Source organism: Saccharomycopsis crataegensis (genome assembly GCF_037102585.1).
Source record: "Saccharomycopsis crataegensis DNA, jcf7180000000084, whole genome shotgun sequence".
Taxonomy (NCBI): domain Eukaryota; kingdom Fungi; phylum Ascomycota; class Saccharomycetes; order Ascoideales; family Saccharomycopsidaceae; genus Saccharomycopsis; species Saccharomycopsis crataegensis.
Window position 1 is genome coordinate 2,818,434 of NW_027043829.1, and position 16,248 is coordinate 2,834,681.

At 41.2% G+C, this 16,248-nt stretch overlaps 2 protein-coding genes across 2 annotated transcripts in view; one reads left to right on the forward strand and one right to left on the reverse strand. All coding sequences in view use genetic code 12, as the record gives it.

The window, feature by feature from the left end:
• Positions 1-434: 434 nt before the first annotated feature.
• On the reverse strand, positions 435-2,362 carry DASC09_042000 (uncharacterized protein; the record flags this gene model as incomplete). Its single annotated transcript, XM_064997799.1, has 2 exons — positions 435-448; positions 496-2,362. 2 exons carry the CDS (start codon positions 2,360-2,362, stop codon positions 435-437), a joined length of 1,881 nt encoding a protein of 626 aa, XP_064853871.1.
• Positions 2,363-9,747: 7,385 nt separating this feature from the next.
• DASC09_042010 (uncharacterized protein) overlaps positions 9,748-16,248 on the forward strand; it is a gene marked incomplete at both ends in the record, with an annotated part of 33,109 nt that continues 26,608 nt past the window's right edge. Inside the window, one exon of the mRNA XM_064997800.1 lies at positions 9,748-11,460. Coding sequence (XP_064853872.1) covers positions 9,748-11,460 — 1,713 coding nt within the window. The remainder of the gene's footprint in view (positions 11,461-16,248) is intronic.

The window sequence follows — 16,248 nt, forward strand, 5'->3', positions numbered from 1 at the left end:
GGGAAGATTGTTCTTTTGACAGAAGCTTCATTGGCCGGGGAGTAAATGATTCCAGTGGCGTGGGCATTTTGTCTAAGTTTTCCAGGATAGTTGGATGTTTTGAGAAGGGGGAAGCTGAATGAGGTGAGGTAGAATGAGGTGAGGTAGTAATAGGGGTAGGAACAGAGGTAGGGACAGAAGCAGGGACAGAATCAGGGGTAGAAGCAGGGGCAGAAGCAGGGGCAGAAGCAGGGGCAGAAGCAGGGGCAGAAGCAGGGATAGAAGAAGTGGCCAGAGCCGAGGAAGTGACAGTATCACGGGCAGGGGTAGGTGAAGGAGGAATGTTGGCAGCAGAAGAAGTAGTATGATGTTGTGAGTTTACTTCTTGATGTCTGCGAGAAACACGGACCTGAGGGTGGGATGAAGGTGAGGCGAGGATCTTTTTGGAGACCTTGCTAATATGGGCCAGCTTGATGGCGCTAATGGCCGCGAACTTGGCGTGCTTCTTAGATTTACCTTTCTTGGACAATAATTCTATTGGTTTGGTTTGATGTCTGAGAGTAGCAGTGTGTTGGGTTGTAGAGGTTTCGAGTTCATCCATGGATTGGTCTGCATCAGTAGAGAGGCCTTCCTCTAAAGCATCTTCCTCATTGGATGGGTAGTTCTTTTCCAAAGTATCGTCCTCATCAATAATTGAATCATCAACATTTTCTTCTTCATTTGCCAATAAGTCGAAAGGGTTTGAATGTGGTTTAGAATATTCTGGAGTAGCCGGTTTATTCAGTTTTATTTTTCTTTTTTCGACAGTCTGAAAACCATAGTTTGATTTGTGGTTTGGTTTGACTGCTTTTCCAGAATTTTGTTTCGGAGAGTGTTTTTCTGGATCTTCCGGATTCACAATAGGTGCTCTTTGTTGCTTTTTGAAATAACAATCTTTTGCCCTATGGGATAATTTCTTGCAAATGGCACAAGATGACGTCTTGCAGTCAAAACGAGTGTGTTCACGGGAACCACATGCAGTGCAGTGGACGCATTTCGTGATGACTCTGGAGCGGAAATTTTTGTCATTGAAGAGTGGAAGGGATTTTCCTGAGTCAATTTCAATATAACCATAAGTGACAATACTGGCAGCTTTGCTAGCTTCTTCCGTAAAGTGAACGGTGTTGATTGGAAAGAAGGATGATGGATCAATTCCGGATTCATTGAAGACATGGTCAAGAAGTTTTTCCCGGTTAAATTCAGTAAATTCGGAATTCATTTCAATCTCAATTAAATGGGATTCCTTATTCATTGTGTTTAACAAAGACCCTGGCGTGTAGGTATAATTTCCAACTGTAACTTTAAGGTGGATGTTAAGATATTCAATTAAAAGATTTCTGTCCTTCTTGAAGATATCAGAGCCTGTATCCTGAGGGTTTGGGATGAAGTTTGAGTTAAGGCAGATCTTCTTATTAAAAATAACCAAGTGGTTGAGGGCCCCTTTTAAGTTTTCCCTGATTATGATCAAATCCTTATCTGGTTCGTTGGATGACTGTGTAATAGTATCAAGTTCTTTGGATAACTTAGTGAGTCCGTTTTTGATGGATTCCAAGTGTTTTTCAAGAGGAAACTCTGTAAAGATATCTTTTGGGATCTTAAAGTAGATTAAGATATCCTTAAGATGCTGTTGGCTCATGATAAATTCCAAGTAGTTCTCCAAGCTGATTCTAGAGTTTCTTAATCTGTTGAATTCGTTTGTCATATTAAAACTGGTGTAGTTTTGGAAGAAATCTTCAATTTCCATGATCTTGACGAGTTCCTCGCGTTTTTCTTTGGATTTAATAATAGCAGGATTGGAGGTGGAGAACAATTTTCCTGATTTGCGTTTCTCGCTTATGGCATATTCCAATACGTCGCGGTGCTTAAAGTCAAGGATTTTGATGTGACTTGCCCATTTGAAAGTTCTTTCAAATTTCATCAACACGTTTTGGAAGGATGGATCATTGGTGTTTGTAGTGGCTCGAGGTGTGCGCTTGTCTCCAGCGGTGGCTTGAGCATAGGTTTGGATTGGTCTTGTCACATTGACAGCTGGAGCCACCGGATTGGAGGCCGTAGTTGGAGAGGCGACAGTAGAAGGTGAGACAGAGGGAACAGGAACAGAAGGAACAGAAACAGAAGGAACAGAAACAGAATTTTTTTTTGGGTTTTGAGAATTTTCGATTTTTTTTTGGTTTTCGGAGTTTTCATTAATAAAATCAGTAGAAATAACGGCTTGGGTTGGAATAACAGGATTGTGCATGTCAATGTCAGTGTCACATGCTGCATGAGAATTGCGATCGCAATCAACTGAAGAAACATTAATTGCTGGAGAGGTAGTTGGGGTAGAAATGGCGTTGGAATCCATGTTTTGGTCCGCTTCAGGATCTTCTGAAGCAGTTAAAAAGGTTTCAACAGTACTATTAATAGTATTGTCGGCTGCATCAGTAATTTCTTCATCGGAATCTTGATCTTTAGCTTGTTTGTTTATGTTTGCTATCGGGATCGGGGTTTCAGATGTTGCGCCAACATCCAATGAAGAGCCCAAAGAAACCGGGGTTTCAATGATTGGGGGATCATTAGTAGGGTCGGTGGAGTAGTTTGGAGTAGCTTTATTACTATTTCTAGTGGTTCTCATGATAAAATCAGTTTTTATTTATATATAACACGTGTATCATTGCCTATAACCAATAGCTCAAACCATACTACAACAACTGTTACACTCTGCTTCTTGTCGATGATTGTTCTCGACCAAGAAGATTCAAATTAGGTGATCACAAAGATGATCCTTCTCTTAAACTAAATAAAGGTGAAAACAAGAGGAATGTTGAATCCTTAAATAAATAAAATGATTGAAACTAATAATGGGGTGTTGGACCCGTTCTGGGAATAAAAGGCTAAACATAAGGCGATACGACAAGGATAAGAGATAAGCGGTGGGACATAAAGTGATACCTCGATGAGGTAATGCAGATCATGGTTTCGTATGGTACCATACCGTTGGTAACCAGGACTCAACCCAACCATGATCCAATAATATAACATTATCCCCCCTCGGAGAATGAGTCGTCTCGATCATTATTGTTAGCCAAAAAGTCATCAAGCTCGTCGAGGAGTGTAATCCGTTTCTCATGAGGAATTAAACGGATCCAAGTTTCGGGGACAGGCACTGGGTCTGCCTTCCCTGGGTACATGACAAGGGCGTAGTCCTTTTCGAGATCAACAATCATTTGGATTTCCGATATGTTTTCCTTGTACCACGGGTCGCTTTCCACTTCTGGTAGTATCATGTGGATAGCGTGATATTTCCTCACCCATTGTATATTGGCAGTAATTATCTTCCTGCTTGAGACTTGGATTTGGAAGGCGGTGTTATTTAGTACCTTGACGATTTTATACGGACCTTGGAATGGCGGTAAGAACTTTTGCTTGCTAGTTCGGGCTGTTCTGAACGCGTGGCGGTGTAATAACACATATTCTCCTTCCTTATATTCCACGTCGGAGCGTTTTCTATTCACCTTCGCTGTTGTCTCCTTTTGAGTATCGGCTAATTGTACTTGAATTGATTCCAAGATCCTTTCTTGCCGATGAACAAATTCGTACCCCCCAATCATAGAGTCATCACCAATCGCGGTGGCCAATGGAATATCATGAATGATTTGCCAATATCTTGGATGATAGCCCAAATCAGCAAAAAACGGTGTGGTTCTAATAGCCAGTTGGTACTGAGAGTTGTAGGCAAACTGTGCCATGCCCAAGTACTTAGCCCATTCAATCGCGTGAGAAGCAGCCAACGTTCTCATCAATTGAACCAATACCCTGTTGAGTCGTTCGGTCTGGCCATCTGTCTCGGGGTGGCCAGAGGTGGAGAGATCCTGGGAAACACCTAACATTTTGGTAAGGGTCTTCCACATGTGACTGATGAAGAGTGGGTCTCGATCAGAAATGATGGACATTGGAAGGCCATGGTCTCGGACAACATAATCCATAAATAAATTAGCAACCGCTTCGGCATCATCGGTTTTCTTATGAGGCACGAACACTGCTCTTTTGGTAAGTCTATCCACCACCACGAATATTGAATCGAAACCGCGGCTCGGAGTAAAACCTGTTATAAAATCCATAGTAAGGTTAGACCATCTCTGGGCAGGAATCGTTGGGGTTTGTAGCATTCCCTCCGGGCGTCTATTCGTGGGTTTTACCTTCGTACAAATATCACACTTCTTGACAAACAGGGCAATAGTCTTAAGCATCTTAGGCCAGTAGAACCCACTCTCCTGTAACTGATATAGCATCTTGGTCGTACCCATATGAAGCGCAGCCTCGGCCGTGTGGACGCCTTGCAATAACCGGTATCTGGTTTTCCCTCCAGGCACACAAAGCCGGGGTTTGTCAATCGGAGTCATTTGGTAAATGATTTGTCGGCGTCCTGCCAACTCAGCAAACTGATACCGTTGAATAATGGATTTTAGTTCTTTCGGACACTCCAATTCCCCGTCAAGGACCTTCCATACTTCGGAAAAATAAGCATCAGCCTTATATTCGTCTTCACCAACCGAGTCAATAGTCATGGCATTGATTTTCATTCGCGATAAAGCATCAGCAGCTTTATTGGTAACTCCGGGACGGTATTTCACCGTAAAGTTAAAGTCCGCAATGAAATCTTGCCATCTGAGCAATCTTTGATTGCCTTCATTCTTGGCGGAATTGAGGTAGGTGAGGGAATGATGGTCAGTTACCACTTCAAATGGAGCGACGAGGTAGTGACGCCACTTCTTCAATGACTCAATGATGGCTAAAAGTTCCTTCTCCCTGACTGGGTACCTAAGTTGAGCCCCGATAAGGCCCTTCGAAAAGTAGGCCACCACACCCTCTGTTTTTCCATTCGGGGCCACATGTTCCAACACGGCGCCTAAAGTAAAACCAGAGGCGTCGGTTGTGACTCGGAGTGGCTTGGTACTGTCGAAATTCATAAGGACCGGAGCAGAAATCAATTTCCGCTTTAACTCGCCAACCGCGTTCTTTACCTCGTCACTGTATTCTATCTTCCCGTTGACACATTGATGGACAGGGCGGGCTAATTCGGCAAAGTGCTCAATAAAACGGCGGTAATAACTGGCTAATCCTATAAAAGAATGAGCTTCTTCCGGGGTGGATACCGTAAATCGTTGGATAGCTTCAATTTTCCCAGGCTCCACATGAACACCGGCGGCATCGATCTGGTAACCAAGGAACGAGACTTTAGCCAAAAAGAATTCTGATTTGCGTTTGCTAATAATTAAACCAGCTTTTTGGAGGGTAGATATCACAACATCAATATGCTTACGATGCTCGGCCTCACTTGTGCTGAAAATCAATACGTCGTCTAAGTAGACGACGCAAAATTCTTCAAGCGGTAAAAGTAATTCATTCATAGCCAGTTGGAACGTGGCAGGAGCATTCGTGAGGCCAAACGGCATACAATTCCAACCGTATTGGCCAAACGGCGTGACCATGGCGGTTTTGTGCCGATCAGCTGGGCTGATGGCGATTTGATGATAACCGGAAACCAAATCAAGCTTGGAAAATATTTTGGCGTTCTTGATGAGGTCGAGTAGGTCATCTATTCTTGGTAGTGGAAATCTTGACTTGATAGTTATCTCATTTAAGCCTCGGTAATCCACACAGAGCCGTTTCGTTCCGTCCTTCTTCTTAACAAAAAGCACTGGGGCTCCATAAGGAGACGCAACCGGAAATATTAACTTTTGCCGGAGTAGTTCATTAATCTGCGTCTTGAGCTCGGCTCGATCTTGAGGTGAGAGTCGGTATGGAGCTTTGAATGGTGCCTTGGAGTCGCTCAACACATGTATCTCGTGTTTGACTCTGGTGAAGTTAGATCCTCCTTCTGGTAACTTCAATTGGAAAACGTCTGCATATTGTTTAAAAATTTCTTCTTCTTTTGTAGTTCGAACTTTTTCTTGTTCTGTAGTCACGTGGTCATCCGCGACCATTTTGACCAAAGCCAAATAACATTCAGTTGACTTACTCTTTAAGAGCCGGTTAGTCTCCTCAGCTGATAGGAGATTTAGAGTAAGCAGGTTATTGGTTTGATTTTTGTTCTCTTTAATTTCTTGAAATAATGGTAACAATTCCTGATAAAATTGTATAAAAAAAGGGAGTCCTAAAATGACTTCCTGATCTACGTTCTGGGTGACGAACCCTCTGAAGTTGTAATCGATCTGACATGTATTGCGTGATATACACATGTCAACATTGGACCAATAAGCCAACCGTTCATGTGGCTTCCCAAAGGCGTCAAACACCCGACGACTTCTCTTTAACGGAATTTCTTGTAGTCCTAACTTTTCCATGGTGCTCTTTTTAATGTAATTAGCAGTTGCGCCACAGTCTAATAGGGCGGTTACATTGATTGAACCTACCTTAACATTCATAGTAATGAGGGGTAGGTTGAGAGGGTCAGCAGTAGTGGTAATACTAGCCAACACAACGGGCTCTGGGTTGTGTCGGCTTACCAGTTTTTTGGCCCTTCAACCATGGCAATATCTTGGAAAGGTTCTTCGTCCCTTAAGTCTGCAGATTTAATGGCGGCTTGAGCATCACGAAGTTTTGAGCACTGATGGACCATGTGTCCTTCCTCCTGACATAAGTAGCAGCGCAAAACCCTTCTTGGGCCTCTTGGACCCCTAGGTCCTTGAGATTGAGGTAATGCGTTGATACGGGTCCTCTTCGGAGGGGTCTCCCTCATGCTTGATCGGTATGATGGTTGGGTCCGAGTACCAGCAAAAACCTTCATCGCCAAGGGCGCGCCGAAAGAAGCCATATCGAGGATGTCAGCATAACGTTGAGCCTCTATAAAACCGCGGGGCTCCTTAGCGACAACATGAATTCTCATGTCTCTCTTGAGCCCCTGTATGTAGGTGGCCAAGAGATGGGCGGGGTTTGGGTTGTCTAATTGATTAACCAAACGGTCGAAGCTCCGATTGTAGGCGTTGACGGACGTGGTTTGTGACAATTCTGCGAGTTGATTGAGAAGCATCTGCTGGAAGTTTGCAGGTAAAAAGTAGGCTCTGAAACTGGTGAGCATGTCACTGAGATCGGAGTCGGTTGACTTTTCGTCAGCCGTGGCTAAAAACTTCGCATACCAGGTCATCGCATCCCCCCGGAGTTTCACCGAAATCAAAAGGAGTTTTTCCTCTCGGGATCCGGATAGTTTGGGCATAATAATCTTAAAGTGATCCATCCAAGAGAGAATCAATGATAGGTCGTCGGATCCGTCGTAGACCGGCATGTTGTTCAACAACAACTTTTCGCGTTCCGCGTTATTCATTTTAAACCTAGTGGTGCTACCAAATGTTACACTCTGCTTCTTGTCGATGATTGTTCTCGACCAAGAAGATTCAAATTAGGTGATCACAAAGATGATCCTTCTCTTAAACTAAATAAAGGTGAAAACAAGAGGAATGTTGAATCCTTAAATAAATAAAATGATTGAAACTAATAATGGGGTGTTGGACCCGTTCTGGGAATAAAAGGCTAAACATAAGGCGATACGACAAGGATAAGAGATAAGCGGTGGGACATAAAGTGATACCTCGATGAGGTAATGCAGATCATGGTTTCGTATGGTACCATACCGTTGGTAACCAGGACTCAACCCAACCATGATCCAATAATATAACAACAACCGTACTCTTCCGATATAGTGTAACGGCTAGCACGGTTCGCTTTCACCGAGCAAACCCGGGTTCGACTCCCGGTATCGGAAACTTGTTTTGGCGGATTTAGCTCAGTTGGGAGAGCGTTAGACTGAAGTATTTACCGCGAGGTTTATCTGAGTCTTGTAATCTAAAGGTCCTGTGTTCGATCCACAGAATTCGCATTTTTTTCGAAAAGCTGTAGAGTCAATGTTGGCTTCTTTTTTGTTCAATTGACAATAATGGGGGCATTTAAAATAAATTAGTGTTGCAATGTAGCTTTAAGTAAAGTACAACCTCCAATAGTTCGTTTTTATATATCACTTAACTTAAGGGTACTTCATGTAATTTTGTGTACTATGGTGGAGCGATGTTTTTCCGACAAGAAAAACGCCGGACACCTAAGTACAATAATTACCTCTTCTGATAAAAGTGCGCTCTGTTGTCACAAGTTCGAGATCTTACAATCAAGGGGTCTGTAGGTCATATACTAGGAACCAGATCATTAGATCTCTACTAATAAATATTATAGTCGTTGCTATCAAGATTATATTTACAGTCATTATTGGTTTAAGGTTGCTAGCTGTCGTGCTGTTTGCCCTTACTACTGTCCTTATACTTAACTTTATTATCTAAAGTGTTTGTTATTATACATGAGTGCGTTTGTTTCGTCTTTATATATATTGAAGTACTTTGCAGACCTGTAGAATTCTAACAATAGAATTACATTCCAGCGGTGATAAGCAAACATTTTCGGGTGCTAGCTTCTCCTGAGTCTTAACCTATTTACATGAATTAAAAAGCAAGCTTGATTATTAGTGAAAAACAACAGCTTCCAGTTGTTGGTTCTTAAAAAAATAAGCAAATTAACTTTAAAATAAGTGCTAAAAAGTTGTAATGCGTAGACCGGGAATCGAACCCGGGGCTCAACTATGGCAAAGTTGAATTTTACCACTAAACCATCCACGCAACGTGATGTTTATGTTATATTATTGGATCATGGCTGGGTTGAGTCCTGGTTACCAACGGTTGATTCAATGATCTTCTTGCTTGAAAGCAATATCTTTTAAGCGGAGAAGAAAAAATAGGTGGGGAAAAACAAGAAAATAAAATCAAAAAAAAAAATAAAATCAAAAAAAAAACAACAATTAAAAACCTTAAAAACGCATAAAAACATTTTTTCTCAATAATAGGGTTTTTCACCATTAATGGTTTTCCCTTAACACTTTAATTTTCAAACTACATTAAGTAGTTTATGAGATATATAGTTATATAATTAATTAATATATTGAATTTTGTCTTTAAAAAAAAAAACGGTCCAAAAGGAAAAAAAAAAAAGCAATAAATAAAAACTGATTTTATCATGAGAACCACTAGAAATAGTAATAAAGCTACTCCAAACTACTCCACCGACCCTACTAATGATCCCCCAATCATTGAAACCCCGGTTTCTTTGGGCTCTTCATTGGATGTTGGCGCAACATCTGAAACCCCGATCCCGATAGCAAACATAAACAAACAAGCTAAAGATCAAGATTCCGATGAAGAAATTACTGATGCAGCCGACAATACTATTAATAGTACTGTTGAAACCTTTTTAACTGCTTCAGAAGATCCTGAAGCGGACCAAAACATGGATTCCAACGCCATTTCTACCCCAACTACCTCTCCAGCAATTAATGTTTCTTCAGTTGATTGCGATCGCAATTCTCATGCAGCATGTGACACTGACATTGACATGCATAATCCTGTTATTCCAACCCAAGCCGTTATTTCTACTGATTTTATTAATGAAAACTCCGAAAACCAAAAAAAAATCGAAAATTCTCAAAACCCAAAAAAAAATTCTGTTTCTGTTCCTTCTGTTTCTGTTCCTTCTGTTCCTGTTCCCTCTGTTTCATCTTCTACTGTCGCCTCTCCAACTACGGCCTCCAATCCGGTGGCTCCAGCTGTCAATGTGACAAGACCAATCCAAACCTATGCTCAAGCCACCGCTGGAGACAAGCGCACACCTCGAGTCACTACAAACACCAATGATCCATCCTTCCAAAACGTGTTGATGAAATTTGAAAGAACTTTCAAATGGGCAAGTCACATCAAAATCCTTGACTTTAAGCACCGCGACGTATTGGAATATGCCATAAGCGAGAAACGCAAATCAGGAAAATTGTTCTCCACCTCCAATCCTGCTATTATTAAATCCAAAGAAAAACGCGAGGAACTCGTCAAGATCATGGAAATTGAAGATTTCTTCCAAAATTACACCAGTTTTAATATGACAAACGAATTCAACAGATTGAGAAACTCTAGAATCAGCTTGGAGAACTACTTGGAATTTATCATGAGCCAACAGCATCTTAAGGATATCTTAATCTACTTTAAGATCCCAAAAGATATCTTTACAGAGTTTCCTCTTGAAAAGCACTTGGAATCCATCAAAAACGGACTCACTAAGTTATCCAAAGAACTTGATACTATTACACAGTCATCCAATGAACCAGATAAGGATTTGATCATAATCAGGGAAAACTTAAAAGGGGCCCCCAACCACTTGGTTATTTTTAATAAGAAGATCTGCCTTAACTCAAACTTCATCCCAAACCCTCAGGATACAGGCTCTGATATCTTCAAGAAGGACAGAAATCTTTTAATTGAATATCTTAACATCCACCTTAAAGTTACAGTTGGAAATTATACCTACACGCCAGGGTCTTTGTTAAACACAATGAATAAGGAATCCCATTTAATTGAGATTGAAATGAATTCCGAGTTTACTGAATTTAACCGGGAAAAACTTCTTGACCATGTCTTCAATGAATCCGGAATTGATCCATCATCCTTCTTTCCAATCAACACCGTTCACTTTACGGAAGAAGCTAGCAAAGCTGCCAGTATTGTCACTTATGGTTATATTGAAATTGACTCAGGAAAATCCCTTCCACTCTTCAATGACAAAAATTTCCGCTCCAGAGTCATCACGAAATGCGTCCACTGCACTGCATGTGGTTCCCGTGAACACACTCGTTTTGACTGCAAGACGTCATCTTGTGCCATTTGCAAGAAATTATCCCATAGGGCAAAAGATTGTTATTTCAAAAAGCAACAAAGAGCACCTATTGTGAATCCGGAAGATCCAGAAAAACACTCTCCGAAACAAAATTCTGGAAAAGCAGTCAAACCAAACCACAAATTAAACTATGGTTTTCAGACTGTCGAAAAAAGAAAAATAAAACTGAATAAACCGGCTACTCCAGAATATTCTAAACCACATTCAAACCCTTTCGACTTATTGGCAAATGAAGAAGAAAATGTTGATGATTCAATTATTGATGAGGACGATACTTTGGAAAAGAACTACCCATCCAATGAGGAAGATGCTTTAGAGGAAGGCCTCTCTACTGATGCAGACCAATCCATGGACGAACTCGAAACCTCTACAACCCAACACACTGCTACTCTCAGACATCAAACCAAACCAATAGAATTATTGTCCAAGAAAGGTAAATCTAAGAAGCACGCCAAGTTCGCGGCCATTAGCGCCATCAAGCTGGCCCATATTAGCAAGGTCTCCAAAAAGATCCTCGCCTCACCTTCATCCCACCCTCAGGTCCGTGTTTCTCGCAGACATCAAGAAGTAAACTCACAACATCATACTACTTCTTCTGCTGCCAACATTCCTCCTTCACCTACCCCTGCCCGTGATACTGTCACTTCCTCGGCTCTGGCCACTTCTTCTATCCCTGCTTCTGCCCCTGCTTCTGCCCCTGCTTCTGTCCCTGATTCTGTCCCTGCTTCTGTCCCTACCTCTGTTCCTACCCCTATTACTGTTGAGTTGACAATCCAAAGTCATATATTGGGTTTTGTACAGATGGCTCAACGGTTAACACGGGTATCAATGTGTTGAATAGATCCTGGGTTCGAGTCTCGGATAAGACGGTTTATTTACCATGGCTGAGCAATATATAATCTGCATGTGATTATGACTCAGCCTAATAATTAGTCATTGTGCATATGATTAATCATCTAGAATGTTCTAGATGGATGTATGATTACAAATCATATATATTGGTCTTATTATAAATATGGGGCCTCTCCCCATAGTTTAAGTTTATATTTTGTTATTTAAATAGTTAGTTAGTTAAGAAGAATAAGAATAATAACAAGGATAGTTTGATAGTATTTGTTATTGGTAATGACTACTGTAACTAGGGTTACAAAACTTCAACAGGTTATGAGTTCAAATGCTCTTACTTCGTTTGCTGCTGATGAAAAGTTGAAAGGTTCATCAAACTTCTATGATTGGTTTACATTGATCAGTGTCAAGATGAAGATGAAAGGTCTTGGGTTATATGCTTATTTGATCAATGGGGAAACTGGAACTGATGGTCTGGAAGACCTCAACGAAGTTGCGCAATTGGTTGCTGCTATGGATGAAATTATTTCTACAGTTGTTTTCAATAGTATCACAGGCGCTGCGTTAACTAAGGCCTCGGAATTCGATGGTACCGGCAGAAACTTGTTTATGTTTCTCAAGGAGGCCTATGGTACTTTGACTGTTACCAATGCTGTGGGAATTATTTGTGATTTAATGGACAACAAATGGTTGAAAACTAAAGAAGGAAAAGTGGAACACTTTATTGATGCTTTTAATCATTTTAAAAACACGGTTGGTAAGATGGACGGAACCACGGTCCTTTGTGCGTTATTTTTGGGCTTAGGTCAAAAGGCTGGATTTGGTAACAGCCTTTCTAGAGAAGTCATGACTGCGTATGAATCTAGAAACGGCAGAACAGTTGGTAATGTTGATCTCGGTCTTGTTCAAGATTTAACAAGAGAGATTATTGGAGATAAATCTATTGGGTCTGCTAATGTTGATAACACTGAGCCGGTGTTTGCAGTTAAGAAACAATATAGATGTTTCAATTGTGGAAAGCCTGGTCATTTTAAAAGAGACTGCAAATCACCAAAGGCACAAAAGTTGATTGGAGATGGTAGAAACCCATCACCATCGTGGTATGCATTTATGGGAATGCATGGTAACAACTCCAGGGTGTATTTTGATTCAGGTGCCTCGCAACATATCTTAAACAATAAGAGCTTGTTCAAGACGATCAGACCGTTTGGAGGAGAGATCTCCGGGATTGATGGCGGTGGTGTTGCTGTTGCAGGTATTGGGTCTGCGGAGTTCAAATTACGTGATAATACCAATATTGAAATCAAAGATGCTTATTATGTTCCAGACTCAAAAGCCAACTTGATTTCAGTTTCCAAGGCTACTCTGAATGGTGCGAAATTATTGTTTGAAGGAAACAAAGTGAAAATGTATCCGGAAATGAAGGTTATTGGTACCAAGGATCCTCTGATGAATGGGCTTTACAGATTATCTACTGATGCTAATGGTGTTGCTTTTAACAGTATTGATAAGGGTGGTCTCTGGCACCAAAGACTCGGACACCCAAGTGCTAATATTTTACAGAAAGCTAACAAAATGTTTAAGCTTGTTAAAGGGAAAATCTTGGGTGACAATGCTGTTATTCGATGCGACTGTTGCCTTGCTGCTAAAGGAACAGTCCAAAAACCAAAGTTGGGTCATGGTTCTAAACCTAAGAGACCATTGGAATTGTTGCATATGGATGTTTGTGGTCCTTTTAGCTATGGCTCGATTGATTCGAGTGCCTACTTTCTTACGATAGTAGATGGATATGCCAAGTATGTGGAAACTCGATGCTTAACTCAAAAGTCCGAGTGCACGGCTCAGATTATTGACTTCATAAACTACTCTGAGACAATGTTCAAGTCACAAGGAAAAGACTTTAGAGTTGGAACCATAAGAACTGATAATGGTGGAGAATTCATTACAGGCCAATTGCACGCGTTCTTGCGACGAAAAGGAATTGCTCATGAGTTGACGGTGCCACACCATAGTTATCAGAATGGTGTTGCTGAAAGAATGAATCGGACCATTCAAGATAAAACAAGATCTTTGATGATTGGGGCATCCATGCCTGCGCAATTTTGGCCAGAGGCAGTTCGTACTGCTGCTTATTTGACCAACAGAACACCATCCCGAGTGATTGGTTTTCAGACTCCGTATCGTCGTTGGTTTGGTTATAATCCAGGACTTGATCATCTTCGTTGTTTTGGTTGTATTGGATATGTTGTTGTTCCCCATAAATTGAGATATGGGAAACTTGGTGCTACTTCGAAAATGTGTGTTATGCTTGGGTATGATAGAAATCGGTGTGCTTATAGGATGTTTGATCCCGAAGCAAATAGAGTTGTTACGGCTGCCCAAGTGAACTTCGATGAGTCAAGGTATTATTATCAAGATGTGAAAGTGTCTTCCACTGCTATACCAGGAGAAGAGAATAGAGTTTCTGGCGGAGGCGGTGGTGGCGGCGGTCGTGTTGGTGGAATATCTGCTGCTCCAATTATTACGGATGAGAAATTGGTTCATGTTGATATCAGCAGGGTGAATAGTTCAGGATACCATGAAGATGAAACCGCGTCTCGGATCTCAGTTGATGATGAAAGTATGGTATCGGATATGAGTGAGTTTGGTGAAGAAGCTCCAGCTGAAAGAGATGGGTCTACCAAGGATGTTGAAATGACTATGGTTGAAACCAAGGAGTATGGGGACGGAGAATTGATTCCCTCAAAAGTTTATGATGATGCTTTTCAGTTGGTTACTGCTACGAAAAGAAAAAGATCATCAGGTTCTAGAGTCAAGGAAACCAGGGGTATAATTAAGAGAAACCCATTTGGTATTTTGGCTGAAATAGAAGAACAGCCTGACACATTCAGCTCAGATTCAGAGAGGGAAAGTGTTACTGAGAAACCACAAAGAAAGAAGTTCAGGAATACAAGAAATTCAGAAGAGTTGACTTCGTTTGTTCCAAATGGCAGTAGCAATGATGACTTGGTGGTTTCGAAAATTGAGCCTCATATTGAAGAGCCAAGTGATTGTGATGAAGAATCAGAACTGAATGATGATACCAAAAGCAAGTTGTTAGAATACAAACCTGTGAATTACGTTGCTACATGCTTCATGGCTGGTGAAGCTGACGCTATATCTGGAGGAACTGATGTTCCTGGAAACTACAAGGAAGCTATGAAGAGCGATGAAAGAGTGGAATGGAAGCGCGCTTGTGACGAAGAAATAGCTGCTCACAAGGAGAACTCCACTTATGAATTGGTCAAGTTGCCGAAAGGAAGAAAGCCAATTACATGTCGTTGGGTCTTTGCAAAGAAAGATAATGGAGTCTTCAAGGGAAGACTTGTTGCTCGAGGATTCACACAGGTGAAGGGTATTGACTACAATGAGACATTCTCACCTGTGGTGCGTTATGAATCTATCAGGTTGATGTTGAGTATCGCTGCCAAGAATGGAATGGCAGTTCATCAGATGGATGTTAAGACAGCTTTTCTCAATGGGTTTCTTCAAGAAGAATTATACATGACACAGCCGGAAGGGTATGTGGTTAAGGGAAAAGAAACAATGGTTTTGAGATTGAAGAAAAGCTTATATGGATTGAAGCAAGCTCCCTTGGTGTGGAATGAGAGAATCCACAGTGTATTGTCGTCTCTTGGTTTTGTTAGAAACGGTGCTGAGTATTGTTTGTACTCAAGGAAATCGGAAAAATCATTTGTGATGGTTGCTCTCTATGTTGACGACTTATTGATAGCTGGTACCTCAGATTTTGCTATTGGAAAAGTCAAATCTGAATTGATGAATGTTTTCAAGATGAAAGACTTGGGAGTTGTCAAGAAATTTTTAGGCATGAATATTTCTCAAGATGGCGGTGGTATCAACATGAGTTTGAAGGACTACATTGGTTCCATGTTGAAGGAATTTGGAATGGAGAATTGCAACCACGATAAGACGCCTACAATTTCTGGCCAAGAACTTACGTTGGTGGATGCCAATGCTGAACCATGTGATGCTACAGCCTATAGATCTTTAGTTGGAAAATTGTTGTTTGCTGCCAATACTGTTAGGAGCGATATTAGTTATATCGTCGGTGTTTTATCAAGATATCTCAAGGAGCCAAAGGAGGTCCATTACAAGGCAGCTAAAAGAGTGTTGAGATATTTGAAAGGTACAAAAGAATTAGGTATAAGATATGAGGCTGGAGATAAAGGAGATGGTGAACTAGTTGGATATTGTGATGCTGACTGGGCTGGAGATAAGTCAGACAGAAAGTCTACTACTGGGTTTGTGTTCAAATATGCCAATGGTGCAATAACATGGAGGTCCAAGAAACAAGCAACGGTTGCTCTTTCTACAGCTGAAGCAGAATATATGTCTCTTAGCGAAGGTGTGAAAGATGCATTGTGGTTGAAACAGGTCTTTGAACAGTTTGGCCTTAACACTGGTGCAGTGAAGATTTATGATGATAACCAGGGGTGTATTGAAATGGCCAAACATCCAGCTTTCCATCACCGTACCAAACATATTGATATCAGGACTCATTTCATCAGGGATCACATTGGATCTGGGACAATTGATTTGCAATACCTTAATACTGGAATCATGGTTGCTGACATGTTCACTAAAGGT